Below are 25515 nucleotides of genomic sequence, written 5' to 3' on the forward strand. Positions count from 1 at the left end.
CTATCTCCACCCTGGGTTTAATAAGATAAAGCCACAAGCGCTAAATGGCAGCAGAACATCTAAAACTTGCGCATCAATCACAGCCCCAAAGTAGATTTGCTTGATCCATTGCTACCTGAGCATCTGCAGTTACACCAGTCCAGACTCTAATTATTATTATATTGTAGGAACCATATCACCCTACCACATAATGAAGACATCACGCACAAAAGACAGCTTTTTATTATCATAAAAAATTGACCATACTTTATCCCAAGTTGACCCTCGCCCTCTTGGGGTCACAGTGGGCGTCACTTCTTCTTGGCCTTGACCTCTTCCTTAATTTGCTTTGCCCTCTCTCCAATTAGCCTCCAGTACTCTTTAAACTTCATCTCCTTATCCTGGTTAATGTCCAGTTTCTCCATCTTCTCCTCCGCAGACACGTCCTAGGAGATAGAAAGTCATGTTAGAGGTCCCAATGTCATGTTACGGACATAGCAGGACAGGAGACAATGTCTCTAAAGAATCCAATGTGCTGTTCAGAGCTCTGCCACTAGGGGGCAATGTGTTATGCTTACTGTATAGGGGCCCACCCTGTCGGCTAATAAAGAGTTAACTGCTAGACCTGTACCCTGAAAATAGCACACAGAGTGGATCTGCCAACCACAGGACGATCAGGCAGCCATAGACCCCGTGTCTGTCCACAACAAAATGGCTGACTGCACAGGGACAGATGACAAGCAAAGAAAAATACAAATCTGGAATTGTCTACAATACAATTAAATCATGCAAAGGAGAAAGTAAAGAGATAGCGACTAGTGAGAAAGATGGGGACACTCACAGTCCTGGTGCAGGGCATCAGGCACCCCTGAATGCGCCATGTATGTCCTGTCTATGGCGCAGTCACATAGTAATCTGACATTGACCAGAGAGATCAGGGGAAGCGCGGACGCAGTCCCCCACTACCACAAATTATGCAGTCGAGTTTCCCGCATTTGGGGAAATCGCAGGGGTCAGCACACCCGGAGTGCAATGGATGAGCCTCGCCCTGGGAGAACCACCTTCATGATCATGGTATCTCCCCTGCCAGGTAAGTATGAGTTGGACTAGTCCTCTGGCCGGCCCCCTGCTCGGGCACAGCCCTTTAAGGTTAAGGAGGTTTCCGGATGCGGCACAGTTTATCTCCCAACTGCGGGCAACAAGAGGGGGAGCCACCATCTCTACACAAGGGAACGGGAGAGTGATCTACACCCTATTTCTAAAACACCTCAACCTTCAAACTATGCGCACTAGCGCTCCCAGGGTGCACTGCAGCAGATATATTTGCATACGATGTTGTCATCCAAAGTCAGTTGCATTTCTCCTCTGCCTATGAAGAGGAATAGACAGTACAGCACTGTGCTGCCATCTAGTGGTTGTCTATGTGTAGTGCACTACTACGCTGCATGCCCAGAAAATGTCAGCTCTTGTACCCCAGCAGTGCTCCCTGGGGGGGACCCTGCAGCTAGATACCCCCCCCCCCCCCTGCCCCCGGGGCCAGGGCATTAAGGGGCAGGGGGTGTTACATGGAAATATTTGAGGCCTGATTCATTAAGAAAAGTAAAGACAAAAAAAATGAGTAACTTTGCACCTTGGTAAAACCATGTTACATTGGAGGGGGAGGTAAATTTAAAATGTAATGGCAGATTTATAGTTGGGGTATGATCAACTTTAAATTTCATTGTAAAAATAAAGCTATCAGGTATTTGTGCGCTACATGAATAAACAGCCAGTGTTTATCTTATGTGCAAAATAATGAACTAATTTGCACCCCTTGTATTGTAACATGGTTTGTCCAGAAGAAGACTTACTATTTTTTGGACTTCCTTTCCTTAATGAACCAGGCCCTGTTTGTTTGGTTACCGGTACTTTAATTTCAGTTAGGAGATTATAATGGTGAAAACTTCCTATTATAAATCCTAACACACAATAAGAGACCTGCTCAGGATCTACTGACTGGCCCTAGGAATGTTATCAAACTTCCCCGTTTGTGTCCAATAAGTGATCCAATATTTGCCCCGAGTGCTGAAACAGGGAAATCCTTACACTGTGCCGGCCCAGCTGGGGATTCAGTGACTTTGTAACAATCAGCAACACTATCAATAGCGGGAGTGGCAGGAGGCGTGTCCTAGGTTAATGTATGCGATACTATAGTGGGTGTGGCAGGGGCGTGTCCCGGGGTAAACGTATCGGGAACTCACCTTCTTCAGGTGCGGGAGCTCAGCGGAGACCAGTTTGTTAAATTCCTCCCTACTCAGGGTATCCTTCTTGCCCTCCTCAGCTGCATGGTCAAAGAAACATTTCACGATTGTCACAAGGGCTCGTTCCACATCAGTCTGTGCAGCCGCCATTTTAAGCTGTGGAAGAGAGCAGGATGAGAGAGATTAATAAAAGGGCACAGAGAAGTAAGCATAGAGTAATAGAGGGTACTCAGTGTAATAGTGAGCAGAGTGACACAGGGTAACAGTGAGCAATGAGGCACATACTAATAGTGAGCAGAGAGAGACAGTGTAATAGTGAGCAGAGAAAGACAGTGTAATAGTGAGCAGAGAAAGACAGTAATAGTGAGCAGAGAAAGACAGTAATAGTGAGCAGAGACAGTAACAGTGAGCAGAGACAGAGTAATAGTGAGCAGAGACAGTAACAGTGAGCAGAGACAGTAACAGTGAGCAGAGACAGTAACAGTGAGCAGAGACAGTAACAGTGAGCAGAGACAGTAACAGTGAGCAGAGACAGAGTAATAGTGAGCAGAGACAGTAACAGTGAGCAGAGACAGAGTAATAGTGAGCAGAGACAGTAACAGTGAGCAGCAGGGGCGGATCTAGAAAATTGTTATATCCCAGGCGATTTAGGCCCCGCCCCCTTTTTACATCAAAGGCTGCCGACGGCTGCACAGTATGTGCAGGTCCGCTCGGCAGTGACAGTGTGTTTAAAACACAATCATAGCAGCCAGGCAGCACACTGTCACTGCCAAACGGACCTGCACATACTGTGCAGCCGTCGGCAGCAAGTCCCTGCTAGAGGGGGCGATTGCCCCGATCGCCCCCCCCCCCCCCCCCTGGATCCGCCACTGGTGAGCAGAGACAGAAATAGTGAGCAGAGACAGTAATAGTGAGCAGAGACAGTAATAGTGAGCAGAGACAGTAATAGTGAGCAGAGACAGTAATAGTGGGCAGAGACATTAATAGTGAGCGGACAGTAATAGTGAGCAGAGACAGTAATAATGAGCAGAGACAGAGTAATAGTGAGCAGAGAGGCGGAGTAATAGTGAACAGACAGAGTAATAGTGAGCAGACAGAGACCGAGTAATAGTGAACAGAGAAAGAACGTAATAGTGAGCAGAGACAGTAATAGTGAGCAGAGACAGTAATAGTGAGAAGAGACAGTAATAGTGAGCAGAGACAGTAATAGTGAGCAGACAGTAATAGTGAGCAGAGACAGTAATAGTGAGCAGAGACAGTAATAGTGAGCAGAGACAGTAATAGTGAGAAGAGACAGTAATAGTGAGCAGAGACAGTAATAGTGAGCAGAGACAGTAATAGTGAGCAGATACAGTAACAGTGAGCAGCAGGGGCGGATCTAGAAAATTGTTATACCCCGGGCGATTTAGGCCCCGCCCCGTTTTTACATCAAAGGCTGCCGGCGGCTGCACATACTGTGCAGCCGTCGGCAGCAAGTCCCTGCTAGGGGGGGGCGATTGCACGGATCGCCCCCCCCCCCCCTCGATCCGCCACTGGTGAGCTGAGACAGTAATAGTGAGCAGAGACATTAATAGTGAGCAGACAGTAATAGTGAGCAGAGAGAGACAGAGTAATAGCGAGCAGACAGAGACCGAGTAATAGTGAACAGAGAAAGACAGTAATAGTGAGCAGAGAGAGACAGAGTAATAGTGAGCAAAGAGAGACGGAGTAATAGTGAGGAAAGAGACACAGAGTAATAGTGAGGAGAGAGAGACGGAGTAACAGTGAGCAAAGTGACACGAAGTAATAGAGTGACACAGAGTAATATTGAGCAATGAGGCACATACTAATAGTGAGCAGAGACACACAGATTAGTAGTGAGCAGAGACACACAGATTAGTAGTGAGCAGAGACACACAGATTAGTAGCGAGCAGAGACACACAGATTAGTAGTGAGCAGAGACACACAGATTAGTAGCGAGCAGAGACACACAGATTAGTAGTGAGCAGAGACACACAGATTAGTAGGGAGCAGAGACACACAGATTAGTAGCGAGCAGAGACACACAGATTAGTAGCGAGCAGAGACACACAGATTAGTAGCGAGCAGAGACACACAGATTAGTAGTGAGCAGAGACACACAGATTAGTAGCGAGCAGAGACACACAGATTAGTAGTGAGCAGAGACACACAGATTAGTAGGGAGCAGAGACACACAGATTAGTAGCAAGCAGAGACACACAGATTAGTAGTGAGCAGAGACACACAGATTAGTAGCGAGCAGAGACACACAGATTAGTAGTGAGCAGAGACACACAGATTAGTAGCGAGCAGAGACACACAGATTAGTAGGGAGCAGAGACACACAGATTAGTAGCGAGCAGAGACACACAGATTAGTAGCGAGCAGAGACACACAGATTAGTAGCGAGCAGAGACACACAGATTAGTAGTGAGCAGAGACACACAGATTGGTAGTGAGCAGAGACACACAGATTAGTAGGGAGCAGAGACACACAGATTAGTAGCGAGCAGAGACACACAGATTAGTAGCGAGCAGAGACACACAGATTAGTAGCGAGCAGAGACACACAGATTAGTAGCGAGCAGAGACACACAGATTAGTAGCGAGCAGAGACACACAGATTAGTAGTGAGCAGAGACACACAGATTAGTAGCGAGCAGAGACACACAGATTAGTAGCGAGCAGAGACACACAGATTGGTAGTGAGCAGAGACACACAGATTAGTAGTGAGCAGAGACACACAGATTAGTAGTGAGCAGAGACACAGATTAGTAGGGAGCAGAGACACACAGATTGGTAGTGAGCAGAGACACACAGATTAGTAGTGAGCAGAGACACAGATTATTAGGGAGCAGAGACACACAGATTGGTAGTGAGCAGAGACACACAGATTAGTAGTGAGCAGAGACACACAGATTAGTAGTGAGCAGAGACACACAGATTAGTAGTGAGCAGAGACACACAGATTAGTAGTGAGCAGAGACACACAGATTAGTAGTGAGCAGAGACACACAGATTAGTAGTGAGCAGAGACACACAGATTAGTAGTGAGCAGAGACACACAGATTAGTAGCGAGCAGAGACACACAGATTAGTAGCGAGCAGAGACACACAGATTAGTAGCGAGCAGAGACACACAGATTGGTAGTGAGCAGAGACACACAGATTAGTAGTGAGCAGAGACACACAGATTAGTAGTGAGCAGAGACACACAGATTAGTAGTGAGCAGAGACACACAGATTAGTAGTGAGCAGAGACACACAGATTAGTAGTGAGCAGAGACACACAGATTAGTAGTGAGCAGTAACAGCACAATCAGGGTACGTTACCCCACGGATCTGCACCCCGGGCTCCTGTACTCAGACTGATCTCTCTGCACTCACAGAGGCCGCGATATCTTAACATCACCACACCCACAAGTGCTGGCACCACAACAACCCCCCAGTGTTCTGCTGGGACTGACCAGCCTTTATTACTGCACCCAGCACTCGCCTCTGAGTATTGGGCATCATTAACTCTTCACTGTTCTGTGGCTCAAATCCGTGTTAACATACCAGTCATCCCCAAACCTTGCGCCCCACGTCTGCCCCTCTGTGCACCTACATTCACATAATATCAGCCATAAATGATACGTCATTCTCAGTGGCTGGATCCACACGGTACAATCTGCGGCCGGTTCCACCCCCACCCGGGCAGCCACATTTTAGGCAGGTTGGCCAGACCTGGCGATTCGATGGCTGAGAAACAATGACGCCCCGGCCTTTCTGGTCCGCTGATGATACCCTGCACACACCAAACAACAACCAACCAGATTTCCCACCTGGTCCGGTGGGATTTTGACAGAGAAGATCAATCGTTGGTGATAGTTTGGAGGTTGCCAATGACCCGTTGTGAGATGTTAGAGAATCAGGGTAGAACGTGACCCGTTGTGAGATGATAGAGAATCAGGGTAGAACGTGACCCGCTGTGAGATGATAGAAAATCAGGGTAGAACGTGACCCGCTGTGAGATGATAGAGAATCAGGGTAGAACGTGACCCGTTGTGAGATGTTAGAGAATCAGGGTAGAACGTGACCCGCTGTGAGATGATAGAGAATCATGGTAGAACGTGACCCGTTGCGAAATGTTAGAGAATCAGGGTAGAACGTGACCCGTTGTGAGATGTTAGAGAATCAGGATAGAACGTGACCCGTTGTGAGATGTTAGAGAATCAGGGTAGAACGTGACCCGTTGTGAGATGTTAGAGAATCGTGGTAGAACGTGACCCGTTGTGAGATGATAGAGAATCAGGGTACAACGTGACCCGTTGTGAGATAATAGAAAATCAGGGTAGAACGTGACCCGTTGTGAGATGTTAGAGAATCAGGGTAGAACGTGACCCGTTGTGAGATGATAGAGAATCGTGGTAGAACGTGACCCGTTGTGAGATGATAGAAAATCAGGGTAGAACGTGACCCGTTGTGAGATGATAGAAAATCAGGGTAGAACGTGACCCGTTGTGAGATGATAGAGAATCGTGGTAGAACGTGACCCGTTGTGAGATGATAGAGAATCAGGGTAGAACGTGACCTGTTGTGAGATGTTAGAGAATCGTGGTAGAACGTGACCCGTTGTGAGATGTTAGAGAATCAGGGTAGAACGTGACCCGTTGTGAGGTGATAGAGAATAAGGGTAGAACGTGACCCGTTGTGAGATGATAGAGAATAAGGGTAGAACGTGACCTGTTGTGAGATGATAGAGAATCAGGGTAGAACGTGGCCCGTTGTGAGATGATAGAGAATCAGGGTAGAACGTGACCTGTTGTGAGATGTTAGAGAATCGTGGTAGAACGTGACCCGTTGTGAGATGTAAGAGAATCAGGGTAGAACGTGACCCGTTGTGAGGTGATAGAGAATAAGGGTAGAACGTGACCCGTTTTGAGATGATAGAGAATCAGGGTAGAACGTGACCCGTTGTGAGGTGATAGAGAATAAGGGTAGAACGTGACCCGTTGTGAGATGATAGAGAATCAGGGTAGAACGTGACCCGTTTTGAGATGATAGAGAATCAGGGTAGAACGTGACCCGTTGTGAGATGTTAGAGAATCGTGGTAGAACGTGACCCATTGTGAGATGATAGAGAATCAGGGTAGAATGTGACCCGTTGTGAGATGATAGAGAATCGTGGTAGAACGTGACCCGTTGTGAGATGATAGAGAATCGTTGTAGAATGTGACCCTTTGTGAGATGATAGAGAATCAGGGTAGAATGTGACCCGTTGTGAGATGATAGAGAATAAGGGTAGAACGTGACCCGTTGTGAGATGATAGAGAATCGTGGTAGAACGTGACCCGTTGTGAGATGATAGAGAATCAGGGTAGAACGTAACCCGTGGTGAGATGTTAGAGAATCAGGGTAGAACGTAACCCGTGGTGAGATGTTAGAGAATCAGGGTAGAACGTGACCCGTGGTGAGATGTTAGAGAATCAGGGTAAAACATGACCCGTGGTGAGATGTTAGAGAATCAGGTTAGAACGTGACCCGCTGTGAGATGTTAGAGAATCATGGTAGAACGTGACCCGTTGTGAGATGATAGAGAATAAGGGTAGAACGTAACCCGTGGTGAGATGATAGAGAATCAGGGTAGAACGTAACCCGTGGTGAGATGTTAGAGAATCAGGGTAGAACATGACCCGTTGTGAGATGATAGAGAAAAAGGGTAGAACGTGACCCGTTGTGAGATAATAGAGAATCAGGGTAGAACGTGACCCATGGTGAGATGTTAGAGAATCAGGTTAGAACGTGACCCGTTGTTAGATGATAGAGAATCGTGGTAGAATGTGACCTGTTGTTAGATGATAGAGAATCAGGGTAGAACATGACCCGCTGTGAGATGTTAGAGAATCAGGTTAGAACGTGACCCGTTGTTAGATGATAGAGAATCGTGGTAGAATGTGACCTGTTGTGAGATGATAGAGAATCAGGTTAGAACGTGACCCGTTGTGAGATGTTAGAGAATCAGGTTAGAACGTGACCCGTTGTTAGATGATAGAGAATCGTGGTAGAATGTGACCTGTTGTGAGATGATAGAGAATCAGGTTAGAACATGACCCATGGTGAGATGTTAGAAAATCTGTCTGGCAGCAGCCATGATGCTCTGTCATAGTGGAAGAGGTTGTACCGTATATACCAAGAAGGTAAAAAAAAAATTACATCATTAAATAAATGTTTCGCTCCTACCTTGTATATAGCAAGAATGTAACGCTGCTAACAGAGGTTAAAAAGTCAGACGGGACACACCCCCCCTCACCTCAGGCGGCAGTCACGTTGTTGGTTAATAAAAGTAATAAACTATTGTGTTTGAATGAGCGTCTCAGTGATAAACCTGGATGCCAGGCTTAATACTTTACACTGACATAGTGTGCAGGTAAGGGTTAATGTTACAGCATAGGCAGAACCTCACCACACACCTGAGTATACTGTCATGTACCAAGGTGGGAGCCATCTTTACATATCCCGCAAGAGCACAGAGATATTAGGCAGGAGCTCCTAAACTACAGATCCTCCAACAGGAACCCCCTCCCCCCACAACAAGCTCTGCTCTGTCATCACTATGGCAGATCCCCGGCCTATGAGAAAGGTCTTTTCTTTAAGATCAATTAATGAAACCCAGGTAACTGCAACAAGAAAATAAGTGGGAAGATCAGGAGCAGAGTATTAGAGAGGTCAGGTGGTGGTGGGGATCTGAGAATGCAGAAACCTGCAGGTAGTAGGTTCATGGGCTGCTATCCCAGCAGAGGTGGTCTTCCAGTATATGAATGATACAGGCTGCCCTGCAAGTAGCACAGGACCTGTTAGTAGAGAGGACAGTGACAGAGATACGTTGTGCATGTAAGGAAAGGTGCAGATTAGTAAATAAGGAGGATTATTGGTGATATAAAGGGCTTTTCAGCTTGCTAACACCCCCCACGTGTCTGTACTTACACCATCCGTGTTTCTGAGAGGCTCATACACCTTTAAGACATTCCTAGCCTGAGGAAAACAGGAAGTTTGGGGTCTCTGTGGAAGGGTGAGGCGGCAGAACTGAAAGCAGACTCTTCATTCAGCTACAGCAGGAATGTCTTACTCATGGCTGGGATTTCCCCTCACTGCAATACCGGGCAGCGGCCAGCAGAGGGCGCCCCTGAGCCTTTCAGACTCTATGGACTATGGATAAGGGGGTATTAGTGTCCTTTAATTATGTAGCAGACATGGTAGGTGAGATTAAATATTAATTATTTACTAACTAGCAACAAAGATATTGTCAGCAGGTGTATGGTGACCCAGATGGAGGCAGTTTACAAATTAATGGCACAACACAAAACACTGTCTGTGACATTACACACTGTATCAGACACAAGGAGCTTACAATCTAGTGCTGAAATGTGAGACCAGGACCGAGGATATTAATCTAGGAAGGTAATGGGAGACACCTGTTCACAGGAGATTATATTCCAGTAGTAAAGTGTGAGTATGGGGTCCCAAGGAGCTTACAATCTAGTAGTATATCGCAAGGCACTGTCCCAAGGAGCTTACAATCTAGTAGTATATCGCAAGGCACTGTCCCAAGGAGCTTACAATCTAGTAGTATATATATATATATATATATATATATATATATATATATATATATATTATCATTATTATATATAATAATTATTTTAATTATTAAAACTAATTTCTTAGTGGCGTTACCCTTTATGTCCACTTTGTTAGTGGTTTTCATGAATCCTTTCCAACATGATTCCTTTCACTTGGGACACATTGGACGTTTATTAATTTCAATGCTCAGCAAAAAAGGTCTGGTTACCCCTATCTCCCAATCAGATTATAAATGTCATTTTTGAGTACAGTTTAGAATATGGCTGAAGGTTTTCTCTGCCTCCTTTAGAATAAGTTCAGTATTGCTCTGATTATATCCTGTTATCTGATGAGGTAGATAATGAAGGTCACCCCGATGTTGTCTTTAATCCTCTACCTTCGACAGACCCAGAAAGATGCTTCATCGGTGGACAAGATGATGATAGACCTGGACGAGGATGGAGATGTCTGGTGGACTTTAAGACGTTTCTAATGGTGGTGGCATCTTTGGTGCCCTGAAACAAGGTCTACGAGAGCAGCTGACTGGTGACCACTTGTATTATTTGGAACCACGATTTTGTCTGATTAAACAAAGAATTAAACATTATGTTCCAGAGTGTCTAATATGGGTATTGTGACTTTTTGTCAATTCATGAAAATGTTTTCTGATGAAATCTGGCAGACACAGCAGGAGGACACTGTTGTGGTATGGGAAGGTACATACTGGCAGACACAGGAGGAGGACACTGTTGTGGTATGGGAAGGTACATGCAGCCAGACACAGCAGGACACTTGTGGTATGGGAAGGTACATGCTGTCAAACACAGCAGGAGGATACTGCTGTGGGATGGGAAGGTACATGCTGATAGACACAGCAGGAGGACACTATTTTGGGGTGCGAGATAATTTCCTTTACTGAACATTCATGGTGCATTAATATGACTGAGTACAAGAACTAAGAAAGGCGACCTGTAGGACACCATCACACAGACAGAAGTTGAGGGAACCCCAGTAGAAACTGTAATATATTGTAGACTTCACCAGCACCCCCAACGTTCCTCCTCCCAGACTGTTATACACATGTCCGGAATCTGGTTTCAGCGGTCTCCAGGGTGACGGGCCAGAGATACTATGCAAATCAGGACAATGATACCGAGAGGAACAGGTGTCATTGTTTGGGATGTAACGGATACAGCAGAGGGAGGGGAGGAAAAGGAGACCAGCGTTAAAAAAGCCGACAGGTGACCAGTTTACACCATCTCTTGTGGAGGATCTGTCACTGCCGCAGACGGGGTGCAAGCTGGTGAGACAACTTATTACTGATACATGGTAAGATGATTCATTACACCATTGTTACTGAGACATCCCCGTCTCTATCCCACCTTATTATACCCAGACATCCCCGTCTCTATCCCACCTTATTATACCCAGACATCCCCGTCTCTATCCCACCTTATTATACAGAGACATCCCCGTCTCTATCCCACCTTATTATACAGAGACATATCCGTCTCTATCCCACCTTATTATACCGAGACGTTCCCATCTCAATCCCACCTTCTTATACCGAGACATTCCCGTCTCTATCCCACCTTATTATACCCAAACATCCCCGTCTCTATCCTACCTTCTTATACCGAGACATTCCCATCTCTATCCCACCTTATTATACCCAGACATCCCCGTCTCTATCCCACCTTCTTATACAGAGACATTCCCGTCTCTATCCCACCTTATTATACCCAGACATCCCCGTCTCTATCCCACCTTATTATACCCAGACATCCCCGTCTCTATCCTACCTTCTTATACCGAGACATTCCCATCTCTATCCCACCTTAATATCCTGAGACATATCCGTCTCTATCCCACCTTCTTATACCGAGACATTCCCATCTCTATCCCACCTTATTATACCGAGACATTCCCGTCTCTATCCCACCTTATTATACCGAGACATTCCCATCTCTATCCCACCTTAATATCCTGAGACATATCCGTCTCTATCCCACCTTCTTATACCGAAACATTCCCGTCTCTATCTCACCTTCTTATACCGAGACATTCCCATCTCTATCCCACCTTCTTATACCGAGACATTCCCATCTCTATCCCACCTTCTTATACCGAGACATTCCCATCTCTATCCCACCTTCTTATACCGAGACATTCCCATCTCTATCCCACCTTTTTATACCGAAACATTCCAGTCTCTATCCCACCTTCTTATACCGAAACATTCCCGTCTCTATTCCATCTTCTTATACCGAAACATTCCCGTCTCTATTCCACCTTCTTATACCGAGGCATTCCGGTCTCTCTCCCACCTTATTATACAGAGACATTCCCATCTCTATCCCACCTTAATATCCTGAGACATATCCGTCTCTATCCCACCTTCTTATACCGAGACGTTCCCATCTCAATCCCACCTTCTTATACCGAGACGTTCCCATCTCAATCCCACCTTAATATCCTGAGACATATCCGTCTCTATCCAACCTTCTTATACCGAGACGTTCCCGTCGCAATCACACCTTGTTATACAGAGACGTTCCCATCGCAATCCCACCTTGTTATACCGAGACATTCCCATCTCTATCCCACCTTCTTATACCGAGACATTCCCATCTCAATCCCACCTTGTTATACCGAGACATTACCATCTCTATCCGATCCTTCTTATACCGAGACATTCCCATCTCTATCCCTCCTTCTTATACCGAGACATTCCCGTCTCTATCCCACCTTCTTATACTGAGACATTCCGGGCTCTATCCCACCTTCTTATACTGAGACATTCCCGTCTCTACCCCACCTTCTTATACCGAGACATTCCCATCTCTATCCCACCTTCTCACACCAAGACATTCCCATCTCTATCCCTCATTCTTATACCGAGACATTCCCATCTCTATCCCACCTTCTTATACTGAGACATTCCGGTCTCTATTCCATCTTCTTATTCCGAGACATTCCGGTCTCTAGCCTGTCTTCTTATACCGAGACATTACCATCTCTATCCCAAATTCTTATACTGAGACATTCCCATCTCTATCCTAAATTCTTATACTGAGACATTCCCATCTCTATCCTACTTTCTTATTCCCAGACATTCCCATCTCTATCCCGTCTACTTATAACGAGACATTCCGGGCTCTATCCCGTCTTCTTATACCGAGACATTCCAGGCTCTATCCCGTCTTCTTATAACGAGACATTCCCGTCTCTATCCCACCATCTTATACCGAGACAATCCGGTCTCTATCCCTCCTTCTTATACTGAGACATTCCCATCTCTATCCCTCCTTCTTATACCGAGACAATCCGGTCTCTATCCCACCTCCTTATACCGAGACATTCCTATAATAATCTACACATCTATTATATCTTTATGTAGCTCAGTAGTTATTCAATCAATTATTTGTGGACTTTTTTGTCCTTTTTATCTATTTACTTCTAGATATCAAACAACAGCTTAAGATCCCGAACATTGTTGCCTATCGACCGAAATATCTAGAGATGTCTTCCCAGTTGGAAGGAGCTATGGAAACACTGATCTCCGTCTTCCATACGTACTCAGCCCGGGAGGGTGACAAGCAGAAGCTCAGCAGGAAGGAGCTGAAGGACCTACTACAGAACGAGCTCGGAGAGTATCTAGAGGTGAGATACCACTCGGATGAACATGGGCCACATGTCAGTAGGATCAGTCATCTAAAGCTTTTGGTGCCTAAATTGTGGGTCAGGACCCCATGTGGGATTCTGGGAAATATGAATGTTATCATGAATCATCACTGTTAGGGTCCCAGAACGAGACACCCTTGTGATCCCGAATAATAGAGCGGCAAAGCGCTAAAATTATATTCAGTGTTGGGTGATTGTAAATGATCTTAAAGTTGTATGGAAAAAGTTGTGTGGAAAATGCAGTAAAATTGTTGTATTAGTTTATTCTAATTAGACCTTTAGATCAAGGGATATAGGAAGTCTGTATGTATGTAGGCTGTATACAACTTGCTGGAATACCGATACTTAAAATAGAACTTTTGCCCCAAATTGTCTCTTGAAGACAGAGAAACATACTGTTGCTGCCATTTGACAGATAGCTTGTGGAAAGCTGCCTTCATGTTAACAGATGTTGCTAAGGAGAAGCAATCACTGTCGTCCACAGTTTGTTTTCATGGATATATAAATATAAAATATATATATATATATATTATTATTTTTGTCAAATTGCAGCAACAGAGTGTCTTTGAGTGTTCAACGGGTAATTTCAGGTTGAGAGTGCGATTTCACGCATCGTCTGTTATTGTAGTAAATTGAAGAAGCCGGTATAATTATTTTAATTAGGAAAACTAGTTTTTGAGTGGCGTTCCCCTTTATGTCCACTTTCTAATTGGGTTTTATGAATCCTTTCCAACATGATTCCTTTCACTCGGGACACACTTGTGGATGTTTATTAACTTCAATGCTCAGCAAATAGGTCTGGTTACCCCTATCCCAAATCAGATTCTAAATGGCATTTTTTGAGTACAGTTTAGAATATGGATGAAGGTTTGCTCTGTCTCCTCTATAATAATTTCAGTATTGCTCTGGTTATATCCAGGGGTGTAAGTGTATCTACCCACAGTCCTGTTTGTAGGAAAGTTTATGGCTCAGTAGGAAGATTTGAGCTGTTCTCTGATAAGGTGGATAATGAAGGTCACCCCAATGTTGTCTTGTAATCCTCTAACTTCCATTGACAGACCCAGAAAGATGCTTCATCTGTGGACAAGATCATGAAGGACCTGGATGAGAATGGGGACGGAGAGGTGGACTTCCAGGAGTTTGTCATTCTGGTGGCCTCGTTGACGGTGGCCTGTAACACCTTCTTCTGCGAGAGCAGCTGAAGTCACCGGTGACCACTTCTTGTATTATTTGGAACCACGATTTTGTCTGATTAAACAAAGAATTAAACATTATGTTCCAGTGTGTCTATTACGGGTATTGTGGCTTTTTGTCAATGAATGAAAATGTTTCCCGATGAAAGATATTAAAGCCAATCTGCAAATCTCACGGGTGATATTGGTGTGAGAAATTAAAATTGGGGTGCAGAATTAGCACGGTCAATGTAAAGTACCTAAGATTAAATTATAAGATGGTCCTCCCTACTCACCCTAAACTCACTTTATCACGATGGTATCGTCGAAGGGTTTAGAGCATCAAAGATGAACTAATTAATTAAATACTGAGAAAATGGTTGTACAAAAGATACAAACCATCAGATGCTTAGAACGATTAATTTATTATGATCCAGTACATTTTTGCTGGGCGTTCGCTGACTGACGTAGCTCCTGACACCCCTCAATGCACAGAATACGCGGTGCATTTTCAGCATTTTTCATAAGCTGCATTTTAGAACCTGATAAAAATTGCCAAAAAGTCAAATAATCCTCCTCCCCATATTATATAACAATAAATACAGAATAAAGTTTACAGTTTGTCTTTGGGGTTTCAATAGGGCTTTGTAACCATGATAGCCCCAACGTACTTCTTACAACATTGATATTGTAGTATATAACACAAACAGAAGTCTCCGCTGGTACACAAGGTTCTGTTACTGTACAGATATTTCTCCAATGTGACATTTCTTATTGTATAATGGTCACTTACCGAATATATGACCTATGTCACTCACATGAACAGTTGGATCTCTTTGTCCATCAATCTCTCTGCTATGTAATGCACATTAACATGGGATCAATCAATATGGATACTGCAGAGAGGCGACATCTTTTAATACAGATTAGTATCTATCCATTGAAATACTGGGACATATTCTTTGAAACGGACCTAAACACATGAACAAAGCATGGGTACCAAGCGTCAGTAAAGTCACTGACAGGTGGCAATAACAACCACCAGTCATATATTAGCTTATATCAGTAGAAAACAATTTTAAAAACAGGATATGTTGTTAATAATAATAATAATACAATTAATATTATAGATGATAAGTGGCAAACCAGAGACAGTGAGAATCTAGAGTTGTGATCCCTGTTTTCCCCCCAATAACATATTAAAGCTCCTGTCATCACTTAAATTATGTGTCAGTAAATAAAGCTGCTTGTCAGTAAAATGTAATAAACTTGTCAGTAAGTAAATGAGATAAACACCATCTCATTTATGACAACACACTCCAGCAACCTATGGCTCTCCAGCAGAGGAGGAACTACAAGTCCCAGCATGACCTGTCAGTCAAATGACTAAATTCTATGGCTTCAGATGGGCTTATGATGTTCTGGGACTTGTAGTGCTGCAATAACAGCACAGACACGGGTTTCATGCCTTTCACACAGAGAATTCAAAATAAAAGTGAGATGTTGGAAGGAGCTGTAAAACAATGTGTAGAATTTCCCTTACCAAGATGGCCGCCTTAGGCAACCCGTTACCAAGATGGCCGCCATAGTCATTACCTTACCAAGATGGGCGCCTTAGGCAACCCGTTACCAAGATGGCCGCCATAGTCATCCCCTTACCAAGATGGCCGCCATAGTCATTACCTTACCAAGATGGCCGCCTTAGGCAACCCGTTACCAAGATGGCCGCCATAGTCATCCCCTTACCAAGATGGTCGCCATAGTCATCCCCTTACCAAGATGGTCGCCATAGTCATCACCTTACCAAGATGGTCGCCATAGTCATCCCCTTACCAAGATGGCCGCCATAGTCATCCCCTTACCAAGATGGCGGCCAGCAGCCACCTGTCCACATACATCCAGGGAGGGACAGACTCCTCATAAGCCGCCGCTCTGTGGGTCCCACACTAAGATGGCCGCCGGCCGTCTCCATGGTAACCGCTCTGTCAGCGCTCAGTTTGGTTGGACGGAATTAGTGGTCGCATGCGGTAGGGGCAGGGCCGAATTCGCGCGGTGACGTCACAGGGCTACGTGCTTAAAGATACCGCCATTTTGAAGCTGAGGGGCTTGGTCGGTGACTCCATTTTGTAGTAGGAGCTGCTAGTGGGTGATACAGGGGGCAGCACGAGAACCGCCCGAAACACCCGGAGGACGCCCGAAATCCAGCACCCGGAAAGCCGCACAGGCCACAGCGCTCGTTACACTGGCGCTCAGTGAGTATCAGGGGGTGTAATATATATATATATAGTGTGTGTGGGGGGTGTAATATATAGTGGGTGGAGGGTTAACAGTGTGGAGGGGGTGTAATATATAGTGAGTGGCTGGGGGTGTAATATATAGTGTGTGTGGGGGGGATGTAATATATATTGGGTGGAGGGGTAACAGTATGATGGGGGGGTGTAATATAGTGGGTGGAGGGTTAACAGTGTGGAGGGGGTGTAATATATAGTGAGTGGCTGGGGGTGTAATATATAGTGTGTGTGGGGGGGATGTAATATATATTGGGTGGAGGGGTAACAGTATGATGGGGGGGTGTAATATAGTGGGTGGAGGGTTAACAGTGTGGAGGGGGGTGTAATATATAGTGTGTGTGGCTGGGGGGTGTAATATATAGTGTGTGTGGCAGGGGGGTGTAATATATAGTGTGTGTGGCTGGGGGGTGTAATATATAGTGTGTGTGGCTGGGGGGTGTAATATATAGTGTGTGTGGCTGGGGGGTGTAATATATAGTGTGTGTGGCTGGGGGGTGTAATATATAGTGTGTGTGTGGCTGGGGGGTGTAATATATAGTGTGTGTGTGGCTGGGGGGTGTAATATATAGTGTGTGTGTGGCTGGGGGGTGTAATATATAGTGTGTGTGTGTGGCTGGGGGGTGTAATATATAGTGTGTGTGTGGCTGGGGGGTGTAATATATAGTGTGTGTGTGGCTGGGGGGTGTAATATATAGTGTGTGTGTGGCTGGGGGGTGTAATATATAGTGTGTGTGTGGCTGGGGGGTGTAATATATAGTGTGTGTGTGGCTGGGGGGTGTAATATATAGTGGGTGGGGGGTGTAATATATAGTGGGTGCAGGGGTAACAGTATGATGGGGGGGGGTGTAATATAGTGGGTGAAGGGGTAACAGTGTGGAGGGGGGTGTAATATAGTGGCTGGGGGTGTAATATATAGTGGGTGGAGGGTGGTGTAATATATAGTGGCCGGGGGGTGTAATATATAGTGGCCGGGGGGTGTAATATATAGTGGCCGGGGGGTGTAATATATAGTGGCTGGGGTTGTAATATATAGTGGGTGCAGGGATAACAGTATGATGGGGGGGGTGTAATATAGTGGGTGGAGGGGGGTGTAATATATAGTGAGTGGCTGGGGGTGTAATATATAGTGTGTGTGGGTAACAGTGGGTGGGGGGTGTAATATATAGTGGGTGGAGGGATACAGTATGATGGGGGGTGTAATATAGTGGGTGGAGGGGTAACAGTATGATGGGGGGGTGTAATAGTGGGTGAAGGGGTAACAGTGTGGAGGGGGGTGTAATAGTGGCTGGGGGTGTAATATATAGTGGGTGGAGGGGGGTGTAATATATAGTGGGTGGAGGGGTGTAAGATGGTAAAGTGGGATGCTGCTGTGTAATATATTGGGGGAGGTGTAATATGTTGGTGAATGAAATGATGTGGCTGTGGTATAAGACAGTAAGGAGGAGGATAAAGCCGTGTGCTTGGCATGGGGTAGTTGGTTAGTTGGGCAGGCTATATGTCGGGGGGTACATGTATAATAGGGGTGTGTTGGTGAGGGTACAGTACTGTATATTGTTGGGGAACGGGATGCTATGTAATGACACAGATGGATATAACAGGACTGCCATGGTCAGTAGATAACATTTGCTGCCTCGTTGCACTGAGTAATGTAGATGTCGGGCTGGACCGTAGTATTGGGCACTTATGGTGGACTGGGACGGGTCTGGATGTGTGTACTGACTGTGTCCATGTTCTGCTGTATTAATCTATGACTTCTGCTTTTGCAGGTTACCCGGAAGTAAAGATGGCCTCCCCATCGGCATCTAAAGTTGTGCTAAAGAGCACCACCAAGCTGTCGCTGAACGAGCGGTGAGGAAGCCCAACACCATCTGCGTAACATACCAAATGTAGAACATGTGGGCCCCCCAAGGGCAGCATTTGCCCTGCGCATCCCTAACTGAGGGCGCTGGCCAGCTGCTCACTCACGGCAGCCATGGCACACTGTGTATGAGGAGTTTGTCACTAGTTTGGTAATACACAGTGAAGGAGGCTCTATAAGGCCCTCTTATCTTTCACATGTGTTGGGTTAAAAGTTCTGGCTGCAGCCTGGTAGCATGTTACCTGTGCTGCGTGACTCCTGCTGGCGTGTCCGAGGCTGGCGCACACGCGTGTGTGGTCAGTACTGTAAGAGGCATGATGCAGGTCACCCTCCCCGCCCAAAGACTCTTTAACGGAAGTTCTAGGGTCTTGTAAGAGGCAACTGCTTCGCTTCTCTCTGCACACTCCCTCCTTCTGTGACGTCACTGTACAATCCAATCATGCACCTTTTATTAATGTTTCCTGGCCTCAGATTATATAGTGCCTGATGCATAGCTGTGTGCGACTGCTTCTTATATCGTATGTTTGTTTGTCTGGTCTCCTGTTCTAATCCACCATCTGATTGTGTGACTACCACCTACGTGTGCCTGCTGTGCCATCTTCTCGTGGCATCACTTAACGATGTAACCCAGCTCCGTATGTTCATCCGTGCACCATTGGTTCACCCCTTGTCCCCTCTGTCTTCCTCCTCTTCTCCCCCGTCCTATCTCTATTCCACTGTAACCCAGGGCCTCCTGCTTAGCTCTGCTGTCTCTGTAATGTAGGTCTCTTTATTGCTGTGCATTTGTGGAAATTGCGGAGGCTAGATCTTAATCGTGCCAACGATACTTCTAAAACAAAAAAAAAATCATGGCATCTCCTCTGGGGGGCCTTAAGATACACCGTAGTGTCTGTTGAAACTTATTTAAACCCTCCCCCCTCCATTTTGTTCGACCTTGAAGCTTTACTAACATGCTGAAGAACAAACAGCCCATGCCGGTGAATATCCGCGCCACGATGCAGCAACAGCACCTGGCAAGCGCCAGAAACAGAAGATTGGCGCAGCAGATGGAGAACCGGCCGTCGGTACAAGCCGCTCTCAAGCTGAAACAGGTGAGGCTCGGAGCGCGGGGGACTGGCGTCCTGCGATCCCGGTGTGGTCTTTGGTTTTAGGATACCCTGTACTAGCCTGGTGACTGGCTCTGGTACACCGGTTATATTCCGTGCGGTCACTCAGTGATTGGCTATAACTTTCAAAGATGTGATACAGATATAAGGACCTCCCTCTAGTGTTCTGTGTCTTCTGATGTAAATCTGATGCTGGTAAGTGGATGTTTTTTTTGTGAACTGTAATTGCCGTCTGAACCAGTATATCCACAGGTGTGGGCAATATTGTAAATGTGTTTACTGCCATGCAAACCATTGTTAGGGTGAAGCAGAGTGTCCGGTACCAGGCATGATGACCAGCAACAGACTGGTGGACGCGGTGAACACGGCAGCGGCCTTTCTGTTCATTATGTCGGCCTTTGTCCGCCAGCCTGGGTCCTGATTACTGTAAGCTATGTTTCTGTGAGATTATTACACACTAGTCTGAGTCACCCAAAATAGATAATCAAAAAATAAAAATGAACCCCAATGTATTGTCTGGAAACCAACATTCCTGCATGCAGTGGTGCATTATGGGAGCATTTCTGTAGGAGACCCAGTTGTCATCTCATCAGACCTTCCAGCAGGAGCGGTTTTGGTGCTAGTAATGGATTTTAACAATACTGACTTAGGGTAACATCCAGAGACTGTAGCCTGGGCTGCTTCCACCAGCCTTTCTTCCCCCACCCTGGGTCTCTCTGGAATCCACCAGCCTCTTTCCCCACCTGGGATCTCTCTGGAATCCACCAGCCTCTCTTCCCCACCCTGAATCTCTCTGGAATCCACCAGCCTCTCTTCCCCCACCCTGGATCTCTCTGGAATCCACCAGCCTCTTTCCCCACCCTGGATCTCTCTGGAATCCACCAGCCTCTTTCCCCACCCTGGATCTCTCTGGAATCCACCAGCCTCTTTCCCCACCCTGGATCTCTCTGGAATCCACCAGCCTCTCTTTCCCCACCCTGGATCTCTCTGGAATCCACCAGCCTCTCTTTCCCCACCCTGGATCTCTCTGGAATCCACCAGCCTCTCTTTCCCCACCCTGGATCTCTCTGGAATCCACCAGCCTCTCTTTCCCCACCCTGGATCTCTCTGGAATCCACCAGCCTCTCTTTCCCCACCCTGGATCTCTCTGGAATCCACCAGCCTCTCTTTCCCCACCCTGGATCTCTCTGGAATCCACCAGCCTCTCTTTCCCCACCCTGGATCTCTCTGGAATCCACCAGCCTCTCTTTCCCCACCCTGGATCTCTCTGGAATCCACCAGCCTCTCTTTCCCCACCCTGGATCTCTCTGGAATCCACCAGCCTCTCTTTCCCCACCCTGGATCTCTCTGGAATCCACCAGCCTCTTTCCCCACCCTGGATCTCTCTGGAATCCACCAGCCTCTTTCCCCACCCTGGATCTCTCTGGAATCCACCAGTCTCTTTCCCCACCCTGGATCTCTCTGGAATCCACCAGTCTTTCTTCCACCCAGAACTTCCCCCTGGATCTCTGCAGAATGCAGCCTCTTTCACCCTCCAAACCCCATTGCCCCCCAGATCTCTGTGGAATCCACCAGCCTCTTTCCTCCCCCACCCCCGGATCTCTGCGGAATCCACCAGCCTCTTTCCTCCCCCACCCCCGTATCTCTGCGGAATCCACCAGCCTCTTTCCTCCCCCACCGCATCTCTGCAGAAATCCACCAGCCTCTCTTCCACCCCCCCCCCAAACCCCGGGTCTCTGTGGAATCCACCAGCCTCTCTTCCAACCCCCAAACCCCCACCTCCCTAGATCTCTGCAGAATCCACCAGCCTCTTCCACCCCACCTCCCACGGATCTCTGCGGAATCCAGCCTCTCTTCCGCCCCCCCAAACCCAATTGTACCCGGATCTCTGCAGAATGCACCAGCCTCTGTTCCAGACCCCCCCCCTCCCCCGGATCTCTGCGGAATCCACCAGCCTCTATTCCCAAGGGTCTCTGCGGAATCCACCAGCCCCCTTTCCACTGGGTCTCTGTAGAATCCAGCGGCCTCTCTTCCCTAGGGTATACAGAATTTACACTAAATGTAGTTTTGAGGTAAATTCCTTGTAGAGGGATTCTAGTTCTTTAGCCAGTGTACAATGTTCCGGTAACTATCAGGCCACAGTAGGTTCACCATATAAACTGTTGCAGTCAGTGATTTAAGAGTATCTGGGGGTTGTGATCATTATAGTTTCCTTCTGAAGACTAGTAAAATGTTTTTCTCCTGAAACTGCCTGCACAGAGCGTACTGGTAAATGGTGGTGTGCGTTGAAGTGGGGGTGCAGCTTGGTATCTCTGCTGTACACAGGTAATGAATGCTGTATAGTGCCATCATTCTGCAGCGCTGTACTCTGCTCCAACCATAACAGTGCAAGTCTTACAACCCACCATCTACAAACAGGAAGATCCCTGGTCACCAAGTTGCTGACCTGTCATTATATAGGAGTTTCCTGAGTGTGTTGCCTTTCGTGCTAGTAAATTGGGATGTATTTAACCCTTTCATATCTAGAGGCAGTTTGTCTTCACTAGGAATAACTATATACAGGTTTTAGCAAAGGTCTGAGGCATCACTAATAGATCAACGCAGATTGTTGGCATGGATCTACAAGTAATGCCTTCCCCATGTAAACCTCCTTTAGTTTTGTCATTGATATCGCCCTATGAGGTGAAAGTAGATGCTGCTACTTGACGTTTATAAATTTCAGTTTTCGCTGCAAATCATGTGACTTTTATGAGCGTCAGATCGCTGAGATGGAGTATAAGCTGATCCGAAATGAAAGGGCTGCCAAACTTGTTTCAGGCCTTAAAGTCCCCCCTTCAATAAATTGGAGCAGTGTGTAGAAGTGTGCCCCAGGATTATCTACCATATCTTCCGTTTCCACGTGGTCCTGAAACTTAAATTGTTACTAGCTACTTTATATGAGCCAAACAGGCTGTCCTAGGCTATGGATTGGTTTAAATCTCTATCATCCAAAAAACATCAATGACGTCCTGACACACCCCCCCAAAAAGCAAAGATATCTAAAGTCCAAAGCACTAAGGATGGTAGATACCAGACCTGTATTTGATGCTGCTACAGGTAGAAGTCTATAGGAATATTGCTTGTTGTCCCTTCTACTTGCATTCATAACCTTTCTAGCTGCTGTGTCCATGTTCTTTTCCCAGCAATTGAAAATTGTGCAAGTTATTTAATTTTGACACTTGTCTCCTGATGGACCTCTTGTCGTGGTGCTCTATGTACCTCTGTAATGTTGGGGATTGGCCAGTGTCGGTCCATATTCTTCACCTGTGTAACTTCACCGGTTTTCTCTCTGTAGAGCTTGAAGCAGCGGCTGGGCAAGAGCAATATCCAGGCCCGGTTGGGAAGACCGATGGGAGGGATTCAGCGTGGCCCTATGGGGATGAGAGGAGGTGGGATGGGAATCCGAGGATCACAGAGGGGAATGATGAGGATCGGCCGCGGAGGCAGAGGAATGCAGAGGGGCTCTATGGTGATGCGAGGTTGGTGATACCTGACTGGTGGTTGTGGTAGGATTAAGGAGACCACATTTGCTGATTAAATGACCATCTCTTCTGATCCATCCAGGGCAAAACCTCAGAGGACGTGGAGGTATCCCCAGAATGGGGCTGCGGAGAGGAGGCATACGAGGCCGCGGAGGTCCTGGTCGAGGACTGATGAGGGGGGGCGTAATGGGCCGTGGAGGCATGGGAGGAAGAGGTTAGTGTTGACGTATAGTCCATCTTATCCTGGGGGGGACTGCATGGGGCATTGTGTATGTTAATGAGGGTTAGGAAGTCAGCCCAATTGGGTATTTCCCATGTTTGTCGTTTGTATTCCGTTGACCCTAGAAGGGGGGGGTCCTATAATTTGGTAAGGGAGCGCCTTAGACTGATGTATAAACTGCCTATAGACATAATATTCAGTCTTGATCTGTCCACAGGTCGCGGAGGCATGATGGTCCGGGGGAGAGGAGGCTTCGGCCGAGGGAGAGGACGCGGTAGAGGAAGGGGGGCCGTGCGCCCCATTCTAACCAGAGAACAGCTAGACAACCAACTGGACGCCTACATGTCAAAAACAAAGGGTCACCTGGACGCCGAGCTTGACGCCTACATGGCCCAGGCCGACCCGGAGGCAAATGACTGATGGATTTTGAATAAAGCTTTTATTTAAGGAACAGAATTCTCCCATCGTCTGCCTGATTGGAGCCGGAAAGTGCTGGGGAACCAGCTCATCGCCTTGTGTTGCAGTTCCTTTTACTTGTTTTTGGGGGGTTTTATACTCCTTGGAACTTTTTTTTTTCTTTTTATCAAGTATATTTTATTAACCTGTGAATGTATGGCGACAAACCCTCCCCATGCTCCTCCACGGGACGGACCATATTCCCGGGAAAGGCCGCAGAGACCATTTCTTCCTGCGGTTATTACTGCCAAATTTTTCACATGTCCGTTGTTCACACCCCGAACCTGTTTTTAGTGGGGGCTCGGCCCTAAAAGCGGGGTTCATGAAGAAAGCGGTACCTAGAATATCGTCTGTTGTTGCGGGTTACCCGCCTGCAGTGTTGTGCTTTAGAACTATTATAAAGAATCATTAAACATGGTGACTATACCTGACCATTGTCTTACATGTGACTTGTATGTGTGTGTTTACAAGGGTCCAACTATGGAGCACTGCCCCCTAGTGGCCACATTATTATGAAGCTGATAAAATAGCATGTTTCTTAAAGCTATGGTAACTACTTTGAGCGGCTTTGTCGTGTATATAAATGAATTATTGCACAGCTGAGGGTTGAATTCTAAGCTGTCTACAGCTGCCACCAGGGGGTGCCGGTCAGTTGGTTGGTGTCCTTACCTGCACAGGTGTACATAGACTCGTTAGAAATTGTACTTTATATTCTATAGTTTGTGCCGAGAAGAAAAGTGGTAATGTTTCTCTATAGATTACTATATCCCTAGACTGATGTATGTGGCATACCAATGTATGGATCCTATATATCTGTGTATAACACTATACTACCTGTACACTGCCGCTGCTCAGCACCACAAGGTATATAGTGTTACTGACTTGTATAGTGAATTTCAATTGAATTTGACACCCTTGGAATCGATGGTCTCTCTGTACACTATGTATACCTTAGGGACATGTATGGTGCTTCTAGATGTGGTGTTCCTGGGATATATAACATGTCTCTAGCACTGCCTGTATCTGGATGATTATTGTATATATACCACAGCCATGTTACAGCGCTGCACAGAGAATATTTCTCCACATCTGTGCCTAGTGTAAGTGACATAATGTGTAATTATGTTATATTAAATATGTTTACATGTTGAGAACAGAATCCACACAGATTGGGCCACACTTGGGCATTAAACCCCTGACACCCAGTGCTGTATATGGTGCACCTAGTGTCTGTGTATGGTTGGTGTGCTGGATAGTATGTACATCATCTATTTATATAGCGCCACTAATTCCGCAGCACTGTACAGAGAACTCACATCAGTCCCTGCCCCATTGAAGCATAAACTCTTAATCCCCTAACAGACTAAGGTCAATTATTTTGATA

At 46.3% G+C, this 25515-nt stretch overlaps 4 protein-coding genes and 1 non-coding gene across 7 annotated transcripts; 3 read left to right on the forward strand and 2 right to left on the reverse strand.

Annotated features, from left to right (window-relative positions):
• Positions 1-204: 204 nt before the first annotated feature.
• S100A13 (S100 calcium binding protein A13) lies at positions 205-15570 on the reverse strand. Of its 3 annotated transcripts, none has more exons than XM_075192401.1 (3): positions 15473-15570; positions 2220-2375; positions 205-425 (listed from the first exon to the last, which is right to left on the reverse strand). In XM_075192401.1, exons 2-3 carry the CDS (start codon positions 2367-2369, stop codon positions 291-293), a joined length of 285 nt encoding a protein of 94 aa, XP_075048502.1. In that variant the 5' UTR covers positions 2370-2375; positions 15473-15570; the 3' UTR covers positions 205-290. The 3 variants fall into 3 exon arrangements, with proteins under 3 accessions (XP_075048502.1, XP_075048499.1, XP_075048500.1); XM_075192398.1 differs by lacking the exon at positions 15473-15570 and adding an exon at positions 9188-9351; XM_075192399.1 differs by lacking the exon at positions 15473-15570 and adding an exon at positions 5555-5647.
• LOC142109462 (U1 spliceosomal RNA) lies at positions 915-1077 on the reverse strand. Its single transcript, XR_012680384.1, has one exon. It is a non-coding gene; the product is annotated as a U1 spliceosomal RNA (small nuclear RNA).
• Positions 8668-14798, forward strand: S100A1 (S100 calcium binding protein A1). Its single transcript, XM_075192402.1, has 4 exons — positions 8668-8876; positions 10230-11152; positions 13287-13486; positions 14566-14798. Exons 3-4 carry the CDS (start codon positions 13346-13348, stop codon positions 14707-14709), a joined length of 285 nt encoding a protein of 94 aa, XP_075048503.1. The 5' UTR covers positions 8668-8876; positions 10230-11152; positions 13287-13345; the 3' UTR covers positions 14710-14798.
• A 1201-nt stretch (positions 15571-16771) lies between the features above and the next one.
• CHTOP (chromatin target of PRMT1) lies at positions 16772-24573 on the forward strand. The gene is made up of 6 exons (XM_075192380.1): positions 16772-16931; positions 18737-18818; positions 19769-19919; positions 23269-23452; positions 23538-23669; positions 23893-24573. The coding sequence occupies exons 2-6, from the start codon at positions 18754-18756 to the stop codon at positions 24093-24095; spliced, it is 735 nt and encodes a 244-aa protein (XP_075048481.1). The 5' UTR covers positions 16772-16931; positions 18737-18753; the 3' UTR covers positions 24096-24573.
• LOC142108952 (uncharacterized) lies at positions 20266-23262 on the forward strand. The gene is made up of 3 exons (XM_075192922.1): positions 20266-20334; positions 20606-21639; positions 21743-23262. The coding sequence occupies exons 1-3, from the start codon at positions 20266-20268 to the stop codon at positions 22008-22010; spliced, it is 1371 nt and encodes a 456-aa protein (XP_075049023.1). The 3' UTR covers positions 22011-23262.
• Positions 24574-25515: the final 942 nt, after the last annotated feature.

Source organism: Mixophyes fleayi, chromosome 12 (genome assembly GCF_038048845.1).
Source record: "Mixophyes fleayi isolate aMixFle1 chromosome 12, aMixFle1.hap1, whole genome shotgun sequence".
NCBI lineage: Eukaryota > Metazoa > Chordata > Amphibia > Anura > Limnodynastidae > Mixophyes > Mixophyes fleayi.

What these genes read in the sequence shown, in the direction of transcription:
- S100A13 (XM_075192401.1), bottom strand. Translation starts at nt 2,369, where the DNA reads ATGGCGGCTGCACAGACTGATGTGGAACGAGCCCTTGTGACAATCGTG. An exon ending in AGCTCCCGCACCTGAAGAAG is followed by an intron (nt 426 to 2,219) that starts GTGAGTTCCCGA and finishes TCTATCTCCTAG; the next exon opens with GACGTGTCTGCGGAGGAGAA.
- S100A1 (XM_075192402.1), top strand. Translation starts at nt 13,346, where the DNA reads ATGTCTTCCCAGTTGGAAGGAGCTATGGAAACACTGATCTCCGTCTTC. An exon ending in AGCTCGGAGAGTATCTAGAG is followed by an intron (nt 13,487 to 14,565) that starts GTGAGATACCAC and finishes TTCCATTGACAG; the next exon opens with ACCCAGAAAGATGCTTCATC.
- CHTOP (XM_075192380.1), top strand. Translation starts at nt 18,754, where the DNA reads ATGGCCTCCCCATCGGCATCTAAAGTTGTGCTAAAGAGCACCACCAAG. An exon ending in GGGCTCTATGGTGATGCGAG is followed by an intron (nt 23,453 to 23,537) that starts GTTGGTGATACC and finishes TGATCCATCCAG; the next exon opens with GGCAAAACCTCAGAGGACGT. An exon ending in TGGAGGCATGGGAGGAAGAG is followed by an intron (nt 23,670 to 23,892) that starts GTTAGTGTTGAC and finishes ATCTGTCCACAG; the next exon opens with GTCGCGGAGGCATGATGGTC.
- LOC142108952 (XM_075192922.1), top strand. Translation starts at nt 20,266, where the DNA reads ATGACCAGCAACAGACTGGTGGACGCGGTGAACACGGCAGCGGCCTTT. An exon ending in TGTTCATTATGTCGGCCTTT is followed by an intron (nt 20,335 to 20,605) that starts GTCCGCCAGCCT and finishes CAGAGACTGTAG; the next exon opens with CCTGGGCTGCTTCCACCAGC. An exon ending in CTGCAGAAATCCACCAGCCT is followed by an intron (nt 21,640 to 21,742) that starts CTCTTCCACCCC and finishes GAATCCACCAGC; the next exon opens with CTCTTCCACCCCACCTCCCA.